The 23,520-nt window shown below is 43.6% G+C and overlaps 1 protein-coding gene across 4 annotated transcripts in view; it reads left to right on the top strand.

Annotated features, from left to right (window-relative positions):
• The first annotated feature begins 486 nt into the window (after positions 1 to 486).
• The window catches only part of Slc9a4 (solute carrier family 9 member A4), a 50,432-nt gene continuing 27,398 nt past the window's right edge, over positions 487 to 23,520 (top strand). For 3 of the 4 annotated variants that reach the window (XM_048430206.3, XM_048430207.3, XM_085679621.2), the window contains exons 1-4: positions 488 to 1,309; positions 6,006 to 6,469; positions 21,332 to 21,591; positions 23,122 to 23,339. In XM_048430206.3, the coding sequence (XP_048286163.1) occupies positions 1,030 to 1,309; positions 6,006 to 6,469; positions 21,332 to 21,591; positions 23,122 to 23,339 (1,222 nt within the window). In that variant the 5' untranslated portion in view covers positions 488 to 1,029. Of the gene's footprint in view, positions 1,310 to 6,005; positions 6,470 to 21,331; positions 21,592 to 23,121; positions 23,340 to 23,520 lie in introns of all 4 variants that reach the window. The other variant, XM_085679620.2, reaches the window with a different exon arrangement.

Consider the following 23,520-nt stretch of genomic DNA (forward strand, 5'->3'; position numbering starts at 1 on the left):
GACAAAACGCTCTCTGAACTCCAGAGGCAGTTCATGCCTGTGGTTCTTTTGTACAGATAGACAATAATGACAAAATGGTTAACTACAGGTTTGGGCATTTCACAACTGGGTTTGCAGACACACTCATCCAACTTTGTATTTGTTTTCTTTCCATTGCAGAAACTGTCTGTGAAGTGTATAGGGAGTGGGAGCCTTGTTTCTTTCATTTATAAGTGGCCAAGAAATTCAGTGTTCATTAGCTTCTTGGTTCTTGCCTTGCCTCCGCCTCCGTTGTCTATGAAGACCGTTCCACGGGTCTTCCAGGACAGTCCCATTTCCTCCTCATGGCTTGGCATACTTATTAACAGCCCTTCATCTTCCAAAAAGAGCCTTGGTTTGAACGCTAACTGCAGGGTTAGCAACTTGTCATTACCAACTCGCAAAGGGTGCCATGTTGCAGGTGCCCACTAGGTGTCAGTAGCGTAGCCTGCGAAGAATCTTCAGAGCAAGCATTTCATTACAAAAGTCAAATCAAAGCAAATAATTAGGAGTGGTTCAAGAGCTACCTGCAGCTTTGACCGGTTCCAAACAGGTGAGACCGAAGAGGGAGGTGCCGAGGACCAGGTACACTACAGGTGACTTCTTCCTGGGATCCTGCAGGGCAGGAAGGATTCCCTTCCTTATTAAGGACTTCAGTGGTTCACCGAATGAGCGTCCTTTCCAATTTACACTCACGAGATGAAGCCGGTGTTCAGTGAGTGAGGAAACAGCTCCGAATGAAAAGAAATTCCTCTTCGTAGATTTCTCTTTAATTCACAGTCAGATGAAGGTCCTGCAGGTAGAGCTCCCTGGAAGCCTACATCTGATGGGGAAGCTGAACTGACCGAACAACGACAGATTTTAAGAAGATCTGGAAGCATGTACCTGCAGAATCATCACACTGGACTCGTTGGGGAATGATTTGTGGATTGCACATATATTGTCTCTCACTCGGGTAACGAGACTGGAAACCCGCCCTGCCTCAGATGTACGGCACACATCAGGCCCCAGATGTGTAGGAAGAGACCCGCAGGCATGGGTCTCGCAAGGCACATGGCTTTTCGTTCTTGGAACTGGTTGCTATGGCTGATGGTCCTTGCATGTTCCGAAGCATCCTCGTATGTGAATGAGTCCTCCAACTCCACTGCCCAGCAGGCACCTGATGCTCGGTTTGCTGCTTCCAGCTCAGACCCCGATGAAAGAATATCTGTGTTTGAACTGGATTATGACTATGTTCAAATTCCCTATGAGGTCACCCTCTGGATATTGCTTGCATCCCTTGCAAAAATCGGTAAGTCCTCAAATATATGTTTAAGGGTGATTACTTCTTATCACATATGAAAATCTCTTATAAACAACCATTGCTTATAGTGCATTGAAATCATATTCCCTAAAATCAGGAGAAAGTCATGGCTGTTTAATGCTTCAGGATTGCATTTGAAATTTAAATGCATATGCCCACAGTATTCATTGTTTTGTTTTTGTAATTCAAGAACACAGTCATGTGACTTATCTGTCATGTAAAAATCTAATGCTCCATGCTTTAAAAAAAATATAAAATGTAACGTGTACAGGGCTTGGGGAATGCCAGAGATTGAATAATATTTCTTTATGTAACATGATCTTCCTTCATTCCTAGCCATGTGCTGCAATTTGTCAATCGCTTTGGTTATGTATTCCTTCCAACAGACTCATGTTTCTTGTGAAGTGACAGGAAGCAAGGAGAAAAATAACCACAGGCAACTCTTAACACCCCAGCAATGGGGTGCGGGGTGTACGAGTCAATATCTGCCAGTTAAGTATGGCTTTCCTCCTAACTGAGATGGAGCTGCCAGCCACCCTGCTTTCCGCTGTGCGTGGAAGGGAGCTCCAGTGAATGTGTTGAGCTGCAGTCAAGTGTTCTTCCTTCAGAAGCACAGCAGTGGCTCACGTTCTACGACCAACGTGCACCGCTCTCCCCTTAAAACCGCTTACTCCAAAGTCGAAAATCCATACCGTTATACCAGTTACTGCATAGATCATTGCCTTTGCCTCCTCTATGATAAACTGTAGATAGTTTGAGTGCACAGATTGTTTTGTTGATGTAGAATCTTTCAAACATTTTTATTTCCATATATATACATAGATAAACGTACACGCGTACATACACATGCCTATATATGACAGATGTGAGATGTAAGTTGGGCCATGTGTAGTCTGGAGTGAATATTTACGGGCTCTTGTCTTTCTCTGTAACTCCTTCCTCCCTGTGAGCTAGGGGCTCGGGAGTACTTGGGTACCTTTTTTAAGTCTATACCTCTTAAGCTATGAAAGTTTCAAATGGAACGGAAAGGGCCGGTTGGGAGAAATCTCCCGCAGTTTGCTGAATGGTGAGCTGACGCCAAGTGCCCACCACTTTGAAGGAGTGTGTGAGCAAAACTGGCTCTCTAGGTGAATACTGCACTCAAGCCAGACCCAGGTCTGGCACCTTTCGTTTGACTGGATGGATAATGGGAATTTTCAATGTTGTCTCCTGTGATACTTTTGTGCCACTTGTAAACAATGGGGAGTATTAGTTGTCTCCCCTTGTCCCTCTCCCACAGCTTCCCTCCCTCTGCTTGGCAACAGCTGGCAACAGCTGGCAACAGCTGAAGCTCTACGGGTCCTTAGAACACAGACCCGTTGCTGACTAGCTGGCTCCTTTATCTGCCGCTAGACATCTAGAAGCAGAGGAGGGCCCAATTTATCGGTGTTTGTGCATACTCATGAGGGGTTGTTTGTTATTTGGACATGTTGCATGTTCCCCGAATTTACTATCAGGAATTACGAAGAGTCTGTGGGAGACACTGTTGTTCAGGGGACTCTTAGTTAAATGTTACTGACTTTCCTGATGGTGGAATTCAGTAGGATTTCAGAAAGGAAAATTACTTTAGTTTTTCAGTTGAAACATACTTACTCAAGAATGAGTTTATAATTGCTAGTCTTCAGGAATCTAGATAGGTCTATATGCTGTAAGCATTTGGGAACTGAAAAGGGGTGTATTTATTAAATATACGCTGTGTGCCAAATACTGGGCCTGACCTTCTATATACTACGATGACTTGTTTACTGAGAGATACGTAGTGATAGTAGTAAAGATGATGGTGATTATAATGGTTTCTAGACTTTAACATTTAAGGAATGCCTATGAGTATTCAGATTATAGATTATGAATAATAACATAATTTTCAACCTTATTCTCATCGTTGTGTATTATTTCTGATTCATTCAGGCACATTTGTAGAGTACCCATGCAATACCTGGAAACGAATGAGCTGGACCTTAAGGGGTTAACCTAGAACTCACTGGCCAGCACTTTGACAGGAAAATAGCAAAATGCTCCCCATTCCTTTTAAATAGCCAGCTATAAAATTATAAACACGTTTTATAGATCAAAGATAATTCAAGTCATTTCTGACTTTGTGAGTTATCTCTTAGTTCCATCACACTTCTTGGAATAGTACGGAACCGGCCCCGGAACCTCTGGGAAGAACAGCATTGAAGGCTGTTTTCCATTTCCCAGGACTTGAGTGTTTCTTCCCACTTCCGTTCAAGCACTGGGGTTATAAAGATGTAAAGTGGCTGACTCTGGGAAATCTGCTCTCCTTCCCGACAGGGGACACATGATTTAAAGTATAAAATGCTTTAAGCACTTCCTATTGCAATTCGGCAAGCATGTGGCTTGTTTCTGCCACAGCTCTGCGGGCTCATTTTGCCTTACGGTAGGTAGCTGCACTTGGAGGACCAGGAGCCAGAATAGCAAAACGTAGGTCCCGAGAAAACGCACAGGTTCTTCCATTTCTACGGCATAAATTAGAAGTTAAGTTTGATTAAAATAAACACTAATTGAGAGACAAAAATAAGGAAGGTGAAGAAGAAAATAAGAAGGCTGAAAACGGGATTAGAAAACTGAGAATCCAGGCTTTAGAAGGCCTTGAACAGGTCTTGACACCAGTGAAGCCTAAAAAGTATGAGTCACATCCTTTGGTGATAATTTTGCTCAACTGTGTCAACCTGTATACAGATATACATACATACACACACACAATACACATATATATGTACACACATGCATGCACACCCCACCATACTCTCACATGCATATATATCTTGGAGCAGTTTAAAGCATTTCTGAGGAAAACCCACATCTTCTTTTTATACAGCTAAATATAAAACTCTCCAAGGAGACATTTGCTGGTTCTCCAAAGCCTCTGGAAAGAAATCTACCTTTGGTAATTTAAAAGCCAGGCTCTCTGTTATATGGCACACACAAAAACCATCTTCTGATATCTTGTTGAAGCCAGGTGGCATCTGTCAATGAGGGAGCAAAGTATCTGTTAGGACACTTTTTTTCTTTTTCTACCTCTTTTTCTTTCTTTCTCTCTCTCTCTTTTTTTTTTCATCTTGAGGCTCCCTCCCCTCACTTAAAATGCTTTTCATTCTATTACAAAACTGTGGATATCTTAGCCACTTCCCAAGGCACCCAGTTCCTTCCATATGGAAGCACCTCTGATGTCCATTTAGCTCATTCATTCATTCATTCATTCAGCACTTTTAGACCCAGCTATCACACAGATTTAGCTATTGATATTTGTTAAGCGATGTAATGATGTAAACTCTTAAGCAACAGAATGATGTAAATCGTTTCCTGAAGTTTGGGGGAATTTGCAGACGAGTACAGATAAAAGCGGGAGGTAAGGATCACTGTTACTAAACAAGCATCGGAGAGATAAATTGTTTTGAGAAGACATACTAATTTTTGAGGAAGACATATTGATTTCTCTCATGGGGAATGGGAAAGACTTAGCCTCAAATTCTGAGCAGGACCTAAAGATGAAGGAAAAGGACAATCTAAGCAGGGAAAACGGCAACAAGATGGGAAAGGGGCCTGCTGGCGAAGGATCTTGATTGACTGTATTGAAGGATGGTCACGCTTGGGGCAGGAGGTGTGGCGTGAGGCCCCCCATGATGATCCTCTGATTTCTGATGTCTTTGTATTTATAGAATATTTTATGTACATTTCACCAAAGTCTCATAGGTCATATTATTTCTGTCTTTTAATTTATTTGTGTCTTACCCTTAAAACTTTGCCAACAGTGGGAGATGCTGTATAATTTACATCTTTGACTTTCTACCTCAATAAAGTCAGTAGTATGTTTTTTCTTTACAGAAGAGTGCTTAAATACTATTCGTTTACAGCCCATACGGTGCTCTGAGTGCCTTCCACATCTTAGGTGGAACTGAGACAGTAAGATACACAGGGTCAGAGACTATGGCTTCTTAAACCGTGGCTTCCAACCTCACACATGGTTGTACAGTGGAATGAAGGATCATGAAAAAGTTAGCAGCAACAGTGACAGAAAAGGTTTCTGAAAAACTGGCCGACAATCAATCCAGAAATCAAATGTGTAATGAGATCAGGGTGTTTTTGTGTGTGCTTGGTCATGCAGCATCACGAGGTCTCCATGCAACCATGGTGGTTAGCACGCAGTGTGTGCACAGCTACTCACAGAGGGGCCACTGCCTCGAATGCTTGGTTCTTACTTGAGACTGCTGTGCGCTATGAACCACAGTGTTGTGCTCTAATTACACATGAAAATTTCTGAACTTGTAGAAATGCCATGGCGTAGTATAGTAAAAAAAAAAACCCAAAAAACAAAACAAAAAACAAACAAAACAAACAAAACAAAAACACGTCTGATACTTTTCAACCATCATCCCTAAACACGTCAGATTTCTCTGGCTTTGAATTATGCTGTGTTTGGATGTTTGACTTTAAAATTGCTGTTTGAGTTGCTAACAGGAATTCTATATATAAAATAAAATTTAAATGCATTTTGGCTTCTGATTAGAGCAAAATTTATTACAATTTCTGAAATATCTTTAACCACACCTTTGCGGATGAACCAGCCTACATCGAGAGACAGTAGGGTGGGCAAAGATTAATGTCCAGTCTTCTCTGCGCCCAGGTTTCCACCTTTACCACAAGCTGCCCCACCTCATGCCAGAGAGCTGTCTCCTCATCATCGTGGGTGCGCTGGTGGGTGGCATCATCTTTGGCACCCACCACAAATCGCCTCCAGTCATGGATTCGAGCATTTACTTCCTGTACCTCCTTCCGCCCATCGTGCTGGAGAGCGGCTACTTCATGCCCACGCGGCCCTTCTTTGAGAACATCGGCTCCATCCTGTGGTGGGCAGGCCTGGGGGCCCTGATCAATGCCTTTGGCATTGGTCTCTCCCTCTACTTCATCTGCCAGATCAAAGCCTTCGGCCTTGGCGACATCAACCTGCTGCAGAACCTGCTGTTTGGTAGCCTGATCTCGGCGGTGGACCCCGTGGCCGTGCTGGCCGTGTTCGAGGAGGCGCGCGTGAACGAACAGCTTTACATGATGATCTTCGGGGAGGCCCTGCTCAATGACGGAATCAGTGTGGTGAGTCACCCAGATCGCGTTCCCGGAGGGGTGGGGCTGGGGTGGCCACAGCGATCAGTGCTGCCTCGGCTCTCCATGTCAGGGTTGTGGCCTGAACTCTGATAACATTTCAGACAGATCCACTTTCTGTATCTGACTTCTCATTAGTTGCTTTAAAAAGAGAAAAGGAATAGAAAATACATAATTCAATTTACCTTTCAATTCAAGGATTTTTTTTATTTATCATGGAAAAACTATTATTTACAGCTAATCTTGGTATTCTTGTTAGTCTAGACAATCCCTTTGTTTCTACTACATGTCTATATGTATATATGCATACACACACATATCATGAGACACTAGATGAAGTTAAAATACAATTCCTCTGGTCATTGAGACATGCCAGGGAAATTATAGAAATAAATCAGTTTGTATATTGCTCAGTCCCACGTTATATGGAAAATGTGAATGAGGGCTCTCTGCACAGGAATTCTCTAGAGAGAAGCTGAGGAGGATGAACTAGCTAGAGGGAGCAAGGCTTAGCACCAAGCCCCAGGAACTGTTCACAGCTGGGTAGCTGGAATATTCACGACCAGTCAAGCTCAGTGATCAATTTCAGTAAACTTTACAATGTTCGCCAGTTTGTGGTCTATAAGAAGTTTATGTACATTTTCATGGAATCTTGCTATTTAAAACTTATATTCCTGCACACAAACAATACTAGACTACATTTCATTGTAAGGGAGCTAAATAGTACGGAATTAGGAGTCATAAGCAGGAAGCTTCCACTTGCCTTCCCCCTATTCTTTCTGCAATGAGCAAGACCTTTAACTCATCTGCCCCTTTCTTCCCCACTCTTCACACTGCACACATACACGCCTGCATAGCTGCAGATGCATGGTGTCTTTGCAAACACTGAGGGATCCTATTCCTTATGTGTTGCTTCGCTGTAGCCACTCCGGGTCCTTGCATGTCTCCCCAGCTGTTACACAGTATTTTGTAGATGAACAAAGTTAATTAACACAATTAACAAAGTTAATTAACACAGTAAGTTAACACAATTTATGTTACAACTTCCTCCGTGGGTGGTTATTTCCGTGGTTTCTATTTTTTTATATATATAACTAATGTTGCAATAAATAAGCTTTATTTCTTCCTGGCATTATTTTTGCATTTGGGACTATCTATACACAATATTTTGTCAGTAATGAAATTTCCAAGTTAAGCAGTATATAGATTGAAAACTTGATACATGTGTGATGTAGGAGGGTCAGCTATTTTAATCACTTCTTATTTACCCCACTGGCAAATGAGAGGCTACCTCCCTAGAGTTATGGGGATGGGCAAAGACATAATACCTGTGTCTTAGCTTCTTTTCCATTGCTGTGGCGAAACACCAAGGCCACGGCTGTGTATAACAGGAAGCGTTTAATTAGGCTATGGTTTCAGAGGGTTGGAGTGCATGACGGCAGAGCAAAGGAAGTTGAGAGCTGATGTCTTGATCCTTAGGTAGGAGACAGAGAGAATAGTGAGAATGGAGTAAGTCCTTTGAGACCCCAAAGCCCACACCCAGTGGCACACTTCCTCCATGCAGACTGCACCTCTTAATCCTTTCCTAAACTGTTCCACCAACAGGGGACCAAGGATTCAGACATATGACCCTATGGGGGCCATTCTCATCTAAAGCAATACAATCTGCAACTGTAAAGATGGCTCCAACTGCAGGTGATTAGAAAGTAAAACACAGTCTAGGGGAGTAGGGCATCAAGTAAGACCCCAAACCATATGGAGTGCCCTAGGAAAAAGAAAACACCAGCAGAGGTTAAAGGAGGCAGGCATGAGGCTTAGAGATTGAAGGGGGCAGGGTGTGGGACTGGAGAGGGCAGGCGGGAGGCTGGAGCTACTCTGGTCCTCAGTGATGCATTTGAATTGCATGAAGAATTCTGCAGACTAGCAAGAGCCTGGCAGTTGTGCGCAGGAGACTTGGCTGGTTGGGACTGTTAAACGTGAAGCAATGGGGTTAGGAGGAATTTGCAGCTAGGCTGGGCACCTTTGAATTTTTCCAAATGCTGAGGCAACTCATGACATTGAACTCGGGTGACCTCAGCCTCCCAGCTTTTTCAGAAAGACTTGATCAGCTTTTGCTCCTGCAGAAAAGGTTGGTTTCTTTAATTTGCCCAGAACACATGGTCTCTTTATCAGGGGCATGATCATGTGAGAGGCAGAAATTCTTTCTGAGAAATCATCTGTATTCATTACCAAAGCAAGTTCTTGCCTGCTGCCGCTGAGAGAAGATCAGGTCTCACCCTGAGGTTTCTCTGACAGCCCATTCAGAGCCAACCCCGTCGTGGTTTCCGGTGACAATCCCATCACCAGTGACATTTGTTTGACTTTCTCAAGGCTAAATTGCTTCCACATAGATGTTTCTAAAGAATGATCACTTCAAAATAAGATTATAATTTCTGAGTAACTGTAGTGCCTGCTGAGGGTGATGTTGTGACCTCGGCTGGGCAACATTGCCAGTGCATTGTCTCTGGTGAGGTTGCCCACATGTTCATCTTTGGTCTCCCACAACACAGTGAGTATTAAGTGTGCACTGGAGCACCACTGGGTCCCTAAGTGAAACCAGAGAAGCCCAGGGCCAGATTTAGAAAGCAGCTGAAAGCAACTGGTACTTTCTGTCGTCCAATGGTATTTTGAGTTGAGGGCTTTGCGCTCACCCTTTCATTGAGCAAAGAGCCTGCCCAAGGGCAGCAGTCACAACCCTGCAGACGGTCTGAGTCACCCAGAGGTGGCCTGTGGTTTGAGGGTGCCGTGTGATGGCAGTACAGATCTTATTTCTAGAACAGTTGGCATATCCATGAATCCAATTCACCAAGAACGAACCACATCAGGAGTTCGGCTCGGGCTTTTCCAGTTATTCCTTCCTTCCGTGGAGTTCTCGGGTTATGGCGTTGATAATTAGGGCCGACCTTCAATGGCTGACAAATAGGGCAGACACAAGCTGTGCCCAGTAACCCAGTACTGCAGTCTGCACTGGAGATTTGCTATGAAGGGAGATGGGGGAGGAGATGGAGGGAGGGAGGGAGGGAGAGAGAGAGAGAGAGACAGGGAGGGAGGGAGGGAGAGAGAGAGAATCAGTTATTTTACAACAATCATTTTATTTCAGGTTGTGTACATTAAGGTCTGATATTATGTGACTTGAATGTTTACAACTTTCTTTTTTAAAATAGACTGTATTTCAAATATTACTAAAAAATTTAAAAAAAAAGTACCCTAAGAGCACTTACATTCCCAATGGCGTCTCCTGGCTAAGATCCTAGAAGGCATGGACAGAGCTTCGGACACGGGGCCACCTGTGCATTTACTATTTTACTAAATCCATGGATCTTATTATGAAGCATGAAAAATATCCTCCATTCAAAAACAAAGAAAACCAGATGCAAGAAGTTAACCTTCCCTGGGCTACAGAACAGAGCTATTTTGGCATCCATGGGACCAATCGTTTATCTCTGAGCAAGTGAAGAGTCCTCAATGGTTCATTCTTTTAAACATTACCATGGGGGGGAAATCAGTAACATTCAATAGACACTGGCTTTGAAGGTGGACCTTTAGGGGTCGAGGCAGTGTAAGTCATGTTTCTGGGTAGTGAGGAGTAGCATTGAGTTTCCTTCCCAGTTAGCATCCTGCTCATGAGCGGCAATGATTGACATTCTGCAGTGTGCTGGGATGCTGGGCTGGGCTAAAGGCTAGATGAAGTGGGTTCAGTGTTTAACCAATCTTTCCAGCTTGTGGTGAGTCCATTGAGATGTGAGATTCTATCCTATGTCAAGGTGTGTTTGTCCAGTTCTTGAAAGGAAGTATATGAGAGTTGGTGGATGAGGGAATATGAAACTACACAAACATCATTTTTAAGCAAGCATCTTAAGTCAGTTTCCTTATATCTGAAATGGGAAGGACTTCCCCAACCCGAGAGGGTAGTTGTGAGATCACAAAATGGGACTTCCGGACATCTGGCACATGGTAGGTGATGAATAAAGACCCTTTTGTCCTCACAATCCAGAGCAAGATCCACATGAGAAACGCAACATTTTGGTGACTATCAGGCACAGAGATAAAGATGTAATCTCAGGCAAACAGAGTAGTGAACTCTTAGTTGGTCAGCTCAACCAAGTGACTAAGTGCAACACCTTTCCAGGGTGCTTCCAGCCCACTGGTGGCAGGGGAGAAATCAGCCCTGGCTACTGGGACCCCAGCCTTTGCCTTTTTAAATGTGCTGTCAGACAAAGTATTTGGAGGTTTATCTGGTGAGCCATGGTAGGACTGGTCTCTCTCTCTCTCTCTCTCTCTCTCTCTCTCCCTCTGTATGTGTGTGTGTGTGTGTGTGTGTGTGTGTGTGTGTGTTTGTGTGTGTGTGTGTGTGTGTGTGTGTGTGTGTGTGTGTGTGTGTGTGTGTAGTGCAGCACCAACCAGTAGCCAGTAGCCAGGTTGGAAAGGTGGAAGGTGGCAGGAGCTAGAATAAGTGAGGGCTAGCCAGGCAATGGTGGTGCACACCTTTAATCCCAGCACTCACGGAGACAGAGACAGGTGGATCTCTATGAGTTCAAGGCCATCCTGGTCAATTTACAGAGTAAGTTCCAGGACATCTAGAGATGCATAGAGAAACCCTGTCTCGAAAAACAAAAAACAAAAAGTGAAGACAATCATTTGAAGTCCCCAGGAGTATATTTCAGATGGAGTTTTATTGATATGGGGAGACATTTCTAATCATCAGCCCCTCCACAACTGGATGACACTTTGTCCCCAAAATATCTGGTGTTTACATTACAGGCTCTCCAACTAAAAAGAAACTTGCATGTTAGGAAGGGCACGCCCCTCAGTGGCATGCTAGAAGTATATACTCTTAGATAGGGGCCTTTAACTATGATTTCATGACCGTTCCCTTAAATTTGACTCCCAAACACATCTTTGGATCATTTCTTTCTGCTTGAAGGAAGAGAATAGTTGAGATTTGAATTGTAGCTATTGGTCTTGAAGCAGAAGACAATTATGAGCCACTTGGTGGTGGGCACTCACTTCCATCACAAGGGTAGGAAAAAGGAATAAAATTTAGCTAGTTGACAAGCTGCCTTTCGTTGTTAGGAGATGGAGTCGAGCAGCTGTAGGAACAGGAATTAGAGGAGGAGGAGCACTTAGGAGAAGAGTGTTGGCCTCTTAATTCCTTCAAGAATAATGATAATGAGGGCAGGAAACTGCCCAGGAGCAATTCTGTGGATACCTGTAAGGACCCTGAACTCCCACACTAAGTATGCCGAGCGCCTTGGATGTGAAAGCAAGCCTGGCTACCACCCTGAGTCCCCATACCGTACACCTTCAGAATCCTTTTTGATAAACTATTATTCTTAACCTACAACAATGTGCCTGCCTAGTCTGTGTTTTCTTAGAACCTGTCCCGGCCGCAAAGGTCCTGTAGGAGGTTGCGCAATATTTTCATGGAAGCTCCTGATGGGGGAGAACACCCTGGCATTTCAGACACTGCCAAGGGAACTTCCTAGTACTGTGACTTTTGTGTGCCTATCCTCTGCCAGCCCCGTCCTGATGTTCTCAGTTGGGCATGTTGGGCTGCAGTGTGGAAATAATAAGCTCTGTTTCGGGTGGAAAGTCACACAAAGTGGATTCTAGACGGAGGGGTTTCTGGGGGGCAAGTACTTTCCCTACAGTTTGGGAGTTATACAGATGACCAACATCTTGTAAAACCTGCTGTCCAAGCCTGCATTATAGCGTTAGATCATGATTGGGTAGGGAGAGAGCCTTTGATTCTGCCTCTAGGATATGGTAATTTATATGGTCTTCCTCCTCAGTACCCAGGACCAACTTTGGTTATTATTGGTGAATGTCTTAGTCATTTGGGGGTCATTTGGGGTTATTCTAACAAAATGTGAGTTTGATTATGACTCCAAGAGTTGAATTTGGCTTATAGTTTGGGGGTTGAAAGTACCAAGACATAAAGCTACCTGAAAAAAATATTTGTCCATGCTATAATAGGGCATGAAATAGAAAATCCAAGGGTAGAAGATATAGATGATTCATGGGAGGAGCCAGGTCCTCTAACAATCACTGTCCCCAGAAGGGACGCACATGCTCCCTGGAGGAAATACTATTTCACTCTCACTGAGGGTGCCTGCACCGGCCTCATTACCTTCTAACATCCCCCACTTCTTAAAGATTCCTTTACCTCTCCACATCACGACATCGGTCCCAAGCCTCTAGCACATGAAAGCTGCGACACAAACCACGCCCAAGCCAAAGCAGTGACTAATAGATTAAAACCACAAGAAAGAACTGAGACATCATAAAAGGCAACTGCTTATTTTTTTTGTCTAGAGTTTTTGAGAGGTTCACATATGAGCGCTGTGTTTACATCACCTCTACATCTTTCGCCCACGACAATTTCTCCTGTGCTTCCTCATTTTCCCTTAAATTTATATAACCTTTTCTTCAATATTTTTATTATACATGTATGTGTATAAATGCAACCTACTGAGTGTAGGTAGTGTTGCTTATATGTATGTGTGTGCAGGGATGACCTTTCTCTCTCTCTCTCTCTCTCTCTCTCTCTCTCTCTCTCTCTCCCTTCCTCCCTCCCTCTTAGTAACCATCAATTGCCTATAGTTTTTAACGTGTGATGGAGCCTTGTGAGATCTCCTTCATTGAGTGAGCATGTCAGCAATTGTCATTCTACTGGTTTTGTTTCAGTAACCATATCGTTGAGATTTCCTGGCTGCAGCTCCCTGCCATATACATAGAAGACACTATCTCTCAGCAGACTGGGCCTCCGACTCCTATAACCATTCTGCTGCTTCTCTTGTGGTGTGTTCTAAGCCTCAGGTATTGCAGATGTGTTGCAGAAGTATTAGTTGAAGTTGGGTATCTCAAAGTTAGTTGTTCTCTGCATTTTGACTACTAATAGATTTCCGTAATGTTCTCCACATCTATTGCAAAAAAGAAGTTTCTTTAGAGAGAGGTGAGAGCTATCCTTATCTCTGTGTATAAGGATTTAGAATGCAGTTAGAAATTATTTTGGTTCAGGAAAGTAGCAGTAGTAGGCTTTCCTCTAGAGACTATGACCTCACCAGTGACAGGTAATTGTCTAGGTTTATAGTGCTAGGCATGGATTCCTTTGTACTGAGTGGGCCTTAAGTACAATTAGGCAGCTGTTGGTTACCCAAAGACATAAGGGCCACTATTGCGCGGTGGTTACCCAAGGTCCTAAGCCTTTTAAATCTAAAGCAGCTTCTTAAGAGACCTTCTTCTCTGTGTTCTATCTCAACAGTACACACCATACCACATCTACTGAATTGAATACTACTGGTCACTGTGCCATGGGGAAGAGGAGGTCTCATATCAGGAAGTGAGAGACCCATCCTTAAAATGGGTCCACTCTGCTCAAAACTACCATTCTCAAAACATGACCAGTGAGACTGGAGATGACCAGCCTCTAAAAGGATTCAAGTGCAGTCCTAAAATGTGTCTGTCAGAGGGCGGGAAATTCAGGGTAAAGAGTGAGGGTCGCCATTCCAGAGCCCCACTATGCACATGTTTCATTATTCATTTACACTCTGCTGCAATAGATTGTCCCATTTCTCTCCTGGTTCTAATCAGCTTTCATACCATTGAGTCGTGAAAGAAGTAGGCAAGTAACATAAGGATGCTGGTACAGTCACACAGGCGTGAGATCAAATACCTCGAGCAATAGAAAGCACCGCACAGGTGAAGAAGAGTACATCATTATGATGAAAATGTTACTGCATAAGCATATCCCAAACGCACGCACGCTTATAAATCTATTTATAAGGGTCCCCAAAGCATGAAATAAAATTTGACACGTTCACCAGCCGTGCAGGAGATGCCATTCACTTGGTCCTAGGAAGTGATAGGACAAGCTAGGAAAATGCCTGCAGGACACGAAGGGACAACACCCTACAGCCACCTCGTCCGAGTGAGCACTATGTCTAATGATCCAAAACTGGACATTCCTCTTTGAGTGCATGCTTACTGGAAATGATGACTGTTTTTCGTAACAATTAAAAAATCCGTAAATTTAGAAATCTTCAGACCATTCAGAGTGCTTTCACTGTCCACCTATACCAGACGAAATGAAAATAAAATTTTACTAATTAGAAATTAGGCAATGCATTTGTTCATCCTCTATAGCTTAAAAAGAAACTATGAAAGAAATTAAATAACATTTTGATGAAATAATAAAAATATAACATTCATAATTTATGTGTTATGCTTTAAGGAACACTTAAAGCTTTAAAACTTTTTATTTAAAAAATTGAAGGATCTGCCGGGCGGTGGTGGTGCATGCCTTTAATCCCAGTACTCGGGAGGCAGAGGCAGGTAGATCTCTGTGAGTTCGAGGCCAGCCTGGTCTACAAGAACTAGTTCCAGGACAGAGAAACTCTGTCCCGAAAAACCAAAAATAAATAAATAAATAAATAAATAAATAAATAAATAAATAAATAAATAAATGGAAAGATCTGAACTGGCTATTTGGAGCCCATCCTTTTTGGAGGGATATTTTGTTCAACCTAAATATAGGGGGAAGGGCCTTGGTCCTGCCTCAAAGTGATGTGCCAGACTTTATTGACTCGCCAGGGGAAGCCTTACCTTCTCTGAGGAATGGATGGGAAATAGGGTGGGTTGGGGGAGGGGAGGGAGAGTGAACTGGGTTTGCTAAGTATAATGAGAAAAGGTTATTTTAAAAAAAATCAAAAAAGAGATCTCAAAAAAATGAAAGATCAAAATCCATGGATATAAGACTCTGCCTGTGACAAGAAAAACTAGAGCTAAGTCAAAGGCAACAACAGTGAAGCAATTGTAAGGATGGTAATAAATAATAACATCATTTTAAAACGATGTCTATTCCTAGAAGGAGAAATCATATCTTCTCCGCATAAACCCTTTTATATATAATGGAGAAAGGGCCAATTTCCAACCTTATTATGTAGCCAGCTTTGTCCTGACATCAAAACCAGGCAAAGACATATTTAAAAAAGAAGCCTACAGAACAAAATCCATCATGACTACTGGCCAAAAATTAATTAATAAAATAACATAAAATAAATTTTAACAATATATAAAAAGCACAAAAATAATGACCACAAAGAATTGTATTTGTGACTTCAATTCACCACATAAATAAAATATATGATTTTATTTACAAATATGGTCAATTATTTGAGAGGATTCATCTCTCATTTGTGATAAATACTCTTGACAATGTGGAGGAGTAAGAAACCTTTTAGAACTTTATTTTTTATTTTAGGAGATTTTTTTTTAAAGATTGTGTTTTATGTGTGTGAATATTTTGCCTACATGATCGTGCACCACCTATATCCATGATGCTCACAGATTTTCTATAACTGGACTTACAGATGCTTATGAGCCACCAGGACGGTGCTGGGAACTGAACTCTGTAAGAACACCACATGCTCCTAATCACGGAGACTTTTCTCCAGACCTATTGCTTTCAGTCTTATTTAGATGGAAAACTTACAGCTTGCATCACGCCAAAGGTTAAACACCAAACATTTTCTCCTAAGATGAAGACCACCATGTGGATAGCTATTCTCAGAGCTTCTACGTACAAGACTATAGAGAAAGCCCTAAAGCTCAGATCACCAAGAGGATAGTGTACAGTCAGCAGGGAGCCTGATGGATCAGGAAGATCACTAGGAGTTCATAGCCCTGCTAGAATAGTGACCTTTGTCCCCTTGGTGACCTTATCAAGGTCATAGGGTAGTGGTCACTGTGTGGCGCTAAACACTGAGATGGCTAGCACTAAGGAAGGAACATTCATTCATGTCCGCACTTTCGGTTCATGGTCTCTGTCTATTCACTAAAGTGGTTTCTGATGGCTGTGTAGCACGGCCAGAATCCACTCATTTCAGCAGTGGGTCTGTCAGATGGAACTCAGTCCTCCACCAAGTTGAGAAGCTGGAGGGAAGTGTTCGCATTTAGAATTGACACTCCACTTCTGAGTGTCAGTGGGTCAGCTGACGTACTCAGTTATCATGCGAGAGGTTTCTGGACTTAATAGCCTTTATGAACAATCACAGTAGCTTCAGTTACAGTCGGTCATGGGTGATTGGGGGCATTTGTCAAAGGTAGCATGACCCTTTCCCTGAGATAATGAGCAAGTGGGACAAATGAGTCTTATAGGGACCTTGGATTTGGTGTCTTTGTTCACACATGAAAGATATATATATATATATATATATATGTGTGTGTGTGTGTGTGTGTGTGTGTGTGTGTGTACAAGGAAATTCTTTGTCATTATAATGATAGCCAGATATTGATATTTTTAAAGGCAAAGATTTTTCACAGAATAGTATGAACTGTGTGTAAAAGTAGTCTATTAGTTGTGTGGACACTTAGTTTCTGAAAGCTCCAAGACATCTTTCTATACCCGCCACCACTGGAATCCAGGGTCAAAGTAGGTCCTGATGGCTGTGTAGCCTTCTGTAATCTGGAAATCTATGCTTGTGGAAACAATACGCAAATTTTTGAGCTGCAATTATCGTCCGTGAATTTCTCTGGCTTTGAGAGTCAAATGAGTGCCCACGTCACTGCCTTCAAACCTACTCTTTGGAGGTTTGTGGAACCATTTTTGCAGCCCTGCTTTGCTCCTTTGTGAATCCAGCCTGAAGGAGCAATGGGCAAAGTTCCAAAGACTCATGTGTGGATTGGTCCGTGGTCAGCTAGGAAGGGATACGAGACTAAATAAATTCACTGAGTCAGGATACAAGCCCAGTTTTTTTCTGGAATGACTCAAAAATTCCGAATCACAAACTTCACATACTAATCAAAGTTCTTCCCAAAACATGCTTTAATAAATTTTGCTTGGATTAAAAGAAAAATTTTGTAAAATAAGTCTGGTACACAAATCCTTTGATAGGTGTTGCTTAGTTCACCCGTAGATCAAACACCCAGAGGGTATCAGATGTGTAATGTGGAATTAGGGAGACTCCCATGTAGGGCAGCTGAAGAGCAGAGACAACCCTGAAAGCCAGATACAGACTGGCCTCTGACACACAGAGGAAGGAGGGAAGGCGGCAGGAACTGTCTTGCTGACTTTCTCAGAGTTTACCTTGCCCTTGTAGAGCCCTCAGACTGAGGACATCCCAGAAGAGTATCTGTCTTCCTGGAAAGAGCACCTCTTTATAGTCCGTGCCACCTCGGTCCTCCTTGGAGACACCTGATGGGAATTAAGTGTAGGTGGTGGTGAGTTTCCCTCTGTGCAGCCAGAGACCTGAGGAGCTCTGAGTGCCCCAGATACAGAAACTGATGACCCGCACGACACAGGCAGGACACACAGGACCAAGAGAGACAAATCCATAATGTTTGCCGTGGTCTCCGTAGGAGAGACCGTGAGTAAGCAGGGAGGTGGTCTCTTCAGTCCCCTGTCTCAATATTTCTGCATTTTAGTGTACATACATATGTGTGTATGTGTTTTCTGTGTGCATGTGTGTGTGTGCGGGTTCGTGTACTAATCTGACTCAAGAGTTCTTAAGCAAGTCTCCCCTTTTTAAAGGAATTATCTTATTTCAGAAATTCACTCCATCCAGTCTGTGTGTATGCGTGAGTGCACGCTGCCTTCCAGCAGATCCGCATGGCGTTCTCTCCTTCTCCATTATCCCCAGCCACTTCTTCTGATGAGTCCAAACTTCTCTTTGGGAAAAGGAGGGAAGGCTAGCTATAATCTCTTCATACTTCTATCTTTAGCCAAACTTGCTGCTAGCTGCTTATGACATTAAAAAGAAACGACTAGTACACACATTCAGACGTGTCCTGGGCTTTCCCCTTGAGGCTTTATTCTCCCTTCAGAAGTCTGCTGTCAATGAGGCGTATCCAGTGAGGTCTGCTGACAGATACTTGAGCCGCTCTGAGGAACTACCTGCTCCTCAAGCTCACACTTAAAGGCCGAGGGCCATACTGTAAAATTTCTGATAGTTCACAAAGTCAGGCAGGAAAATAAGTGCATACATACTCAGTTAGGATTTTTATTGCTTTGGCAAAACGCCATGACCAAAAAACAAGTTGGGGAGGAAAGGGTCTGTTTGGCTTATGCTTCTGTATTGTTGTTAATCATTGAAAGAAGTCAGGGCAGGAACTCCAACAGGGTAGGAACTTGGAGGCAGGAGCTGCTGCAGAGGCCACCGGAGGGGCGCTGCTTACTGGTTTGCTTCCCGTGATTTGCTTAGCCTGCTTTCTTATAAAATCCAGGGCCATCAGTTCAGGGATGGCACTACCCACCACAGGCTGGGGCCCCTGTGTTCATAGCAGCATTATTTGTAATAGCCAGAACCTGGAAACAACCTAGATGCCCCTCAGTTGAAGAATGGATAACGAAAGTGTGGCACATTTACACATTAGAGTACTACTCAGCGGTAAAAGAACAATGGTATCTTGAATTTTGCATGCAAATGGATAGAATTAGAAAACACTACCCTGAGTAAGCTAACCCAGACCCCCCCAAATGAATATGGTATGTACTCATTCATAAGTCGATACTAGCTATAAACAAAGGAGATTGAGCCTATAGTTCATGATCCTAGAGAAGCTAAGTAATAAGTAAGGCTTTTCTTAGACTATGGCTAAAAGAAGGCTTGGTTTTCAATGTACTTTGCTTATTCATGGTAAGACTCCAATCTAGAGATGACTTTGGCATGACTGGTCAGAGATGGCTCAGTGGTTCAGAGCACATACTATTCTTCAGAGGACCTAAATTTGGTTTCCAGCACCCTCATTGTTTCACTCTTACACACACATACACACACCTGCACGCACGCACGCACGCACACATGCACACATACACATGCACTTGCTCACCTGTAACTCCAGTTCCAGAAAATATGATGCTCTTTTCTGGATTCCACATGTAGTTTCACTCATACATGCACAAGCCACACTCCAAAAGACACATGTACATATAATTAATAATAAAATAAAGAAATCAGTCATTGGTAAATGACCATTAATTGCCATGATCTCCATTTGGGAAATCAACAGAGGAACTGCCTAGAAATGACCCAGAGAGTTCAGGATTGAGAAATCAACTGTAAAGGAATAGTTGATGCGCCCTACAAACCAAGGTTGAGCTGCCAGAGTCTGTAGAAGAAGCATGCAGTCTGGCAAGGCCTGTAGATATCACCAAAGCCATAGCTCAAAGCTGCTAGGCTCCAATTTAGAATGGAGGTGGTCTGGTCTGATGGTGTATATTCCCAGCTACAAGGGAAGTAGAGGCTGGGGAATTACAAGTCTAAGGCCTATGAATTAGTTACTTTTCCTTTTGCTGCAACCAAGTACCCAACAAGATGCAACTTAAGAGAGGAGAGGTGTATTCCAGTTAAAGGCCATAGAGACATCGCAGTGGCAGGAGACTGAGGCAGTGCGACCCTCTGCTCCTGCAGCCAGGAAGCCGAGAGAGATGCGTGTTTATGCCAGGGTCCTTTCCTCTTTCTTATGCAGTCCTGAACTCACAGCCAGAGAATGGATACCTCAATCTAGACTCTCCCTCACAGGCATACACAGACATACCGGAATTACTGTTTCCATGGTAATTCTAAATCCTACTCGGTTGGCAGTGAAGATTAATCAACATGACTTGCTTGGTTATGAAATGAGTTTCAAGGCCAGATTGGCAGCTTATTAAGATCCTATCTCAAAGTACAAAATAAGAACTCAAGACACGCTAGATGAGTGCTCAGGAGTGGGGTACATGCCTAGCATGTGTGAGGCCACATGTCCCCTGTGCATCTATATAAGGAAGATTGTGAATGCAGCAGCAAGCAGGAAGCTCAGGCCTGGAGAAGCCTAGCAGTGTGCACAAGCCTGCGTGGATTCTGATGTCACTGGGAAAGACGTGGATTGACCAGTGGAGAACCGAGAAGTTGGCTGAGTCAGCCAAGCTTGAACTGGCCAAGAGGTGCTGGACAAACTAAAGGCCACTTTCTGAAAGGCAAGCATGACCAGACTTGATGAAACCTTGGTGCTCTTGGTGGAGATTCTGGGCTGCAGAGTGGGTAGAAGGTCTTCAGAGAAAAAGACTGGACCCAGAGAAGAAGGTTGAGCTAGGTTCACAGAGAATGTGCCCGGAGGGTTAAACCCAAGCACGTGGCCCATGCTAGGACTTTTACAGAAAGTTTCTTAGGAGGCAGGAGCCACAAGGCTGTGGAGGAATTGTTTTCTGGGCATGTGCCTCAGGCAGGCTCCACCGGAAGTCATCATATGCACATGTCTGACTTCTCCCCAGGGACCTAAAGAACATCCAAGAAGCCCCTTTCCCCTGTAGCGTCCCTTCTGCACCCTGTTGAGGGAGTTTAACCTTGTTCTTACTTGAAAGAGAAAACTAAAAGGAATCGCAGGGTTTATGATACAGCTAGGAAGTGAATGCCCAAAGCAGGGAGGCAATACACTAACCAAAACAGGAATTTCAGCAGGGAGACTGTCACACAGAGAGTGATTATTATTAATTATTATTATTATCATCACTTTCCATCACGTTCTTGTGCATGGGGTGAAATATATAATTCAATATGTGTGTACAATATGTAATAATCAGATTGGGATCATTAGCATCCCCACCTCCTCAAACATTTGTCGCGCACTTGATTATCGAAATCCAAATACGTCCCTTTTCTTCAGTGACTCTGGATGGGTCTACAGATGTTGGAGTGCATTTAAAAACTGGGTGGCTGTGTTAATATTTGTGCCGTTTACTCTTGTTCTCTGTTTAATGGCACGCCGAGTTGAGAGAGTCCACGTGGAACAGGTTCTAACGCCTATTTCCCATTTCTCTCATTTGTGTTTTCCCAGGTCTTATACAACATACTAATCGCCTTCACGAAGATGCATAAATTTGAGGACATAGAACCTGTGGACATTCTGGCTGGGTGTGCCAGATTTGTCATCGTGGGCTGTGGGGGAGTGTTTTTCGGCATCATTTTTGGGTTCATCTCGGCTTTTATCACGCGCTTCACCCAGAATATCTCTGCCATTGAGCCGCTCATTGTGTTCATGTTCAGCTATCTGTCTTACTTAGCCGCCGAGACCCTTTATCTCTCCGGCATCCTGGCGTGAGTACACTCGGCGGAAGGAGACCCAGGGAAATAGGCGGATGATTTAGGAGCTGCGTGGCCTGTGTTTCTGGGAAAGGCCCGAGGCTAGTCCCCTGAGGCACTGCAGAGTTTAGGATTTCTTGCATTTCTGAAAGCTGACTCCGGTCCTTTGCCAAACAAATGTTCTCTGCGACAGTTGCCCGAGGAACGTCTAGCAATCCGACTGTCAATTTAAAACATTCGGGAAAGCTGGTGCGAGGAAAAGCTGGAGCAGTTCAAGCTTCAAGGCCATCTGAGCCACTTTTCTTCCTCAAAGAATTAATTTTAGAACCAGGCGTGGTGGAGCACACTTTCAATCCCGGCACTCAGTATGCAGAGGCAGGTGGAGCTCTATGAGTTTGAGGCCAGCTTGCTCTACATAGTGAGTTCAGGACAGCCAGGAGAGACCCTGTCTCAATAAATAAATCAATAAATAAACAAACAAACAAATAAATAATGATAGTGATAACAACAACAATAGTAATAATTTTAAAATAGATGGAAGACGTGCCATAAGAAACTTCCACTCTGGACACTGCTGTTGCTGCTCCTCTCCAACCCTATGCTAAGTCACACTTCCCCTCCCGCTCCCCCCACCCCCGAAAGAGTAAAGCTGGGTAGGTGGGCTATGCGCTGATGTTCAGTTGTTTGTCCTAATGAAGACATTTGTTTAGGTGCACATCCCCATATCCTTGGAATGTGGCTCCTAGAATGAGGCTTCTCAGTTTGGCTTCTTACACCTGGTCTCCGTCCAGGAAGGAAGCTTTAACTGTGTTATATAAAAATCCCTATGCCCATTAAATATAATAATATGGACTTTAGGTACCGTTGTTTTCGCACCTCAAAATGACCACAACTTTGCAGACAAGAAAAGGGCTTTCTTTACTCTATCCTAGGTAAATGGCTCCAGAAAAGAAGCATTTGAAATATTTAAATAACGTTACTATAAGAAACACCATTTGGGAGCTGGATGGAGTATGTATGTATGGCAGCACACAGGAGACAGAGGCAAGGAGAAAGTTTAGTTAAAGAAGAGAGCATACTGAGTGTTCAATCTGTTGAACTGAAGTAGGTTTAATTTGGTGTAAGGTGGAGTCAAGTCTCCTCTAGCAAGGGTTGGGACTAAACAAGCTTTCTGTGAGCGAAAGGAGGTCCTAATGTATTTTGCTTCTGATTTTCCTGAGTGAACGACCTATCAGTGTGTGTGTGTGTGTGTGTGTGTGTGTGTGAGAGAGAGAGAGAGAGAGAGAGAGAGAGAGAGAGAGAGAGAGAGTTGTGTGAAGGGCATGTCACACCCATCTTCCTACCACACTTGCTTTTTCCTGTACCTGGTTGAAGAGGAAGACACCAAATCTGTGGTCCACAGTCAGAGACCGACAGGCCCAAAGACAGGATGAGACACAGATTCTAGATAGAGGTGGGCTTCCTCTATGTAACGCCTTGCTTTCAGCAGGTACCCTCTGTGGTGTGGCGGTACTGCTTCTCCCTGAGTCTCTGCTTCTTTCGTAGAATCACAGCCTGTGCGGTGACAATGAAAAAGTACGTGGAGGAGAACGTGTCCCAGACGTCCTACACGACCATCAAGTACTTCATGAAGATGCTGAGCAGCGTGAGCGAGACCTTGATCTTCATCTTCATGGGCGTGTCCACCATCGGGAAGAACCACGAGTGGAATTGGGCGTTCATCTGCTTCACACTGGTCTTCTGCCAGATCTGGAGAGCCATCAGTAAGGGACACCAGGCCTCCCAAACTCTCCTGCCCTGCTTCCTCCCCGTGTTAAACCAGAAGGAGGGAGCCCGTGCTATGATTTTCCTGCACAGGGAAGTGTAGACAGTTCATCCTTGCTGACCAGAAACATTGGATTTGCCCTCCTCAGACAACCCAGAGCCACCAGCTGACTAGAGGTT

The sequence above is a fragment of the Myodes glareolus genome, chromosome 18 (genome assembly GCF_982192425.1).
Source record: "Myodes glareolus chromosome 18, mMyoGla1.1, whole genome shotgun sequence".
NCBI lineage: Eukaryota > Metazoa > Chordata > Mammalia > Rodentia > Cricetidae > Myodes > Myodes glareolus.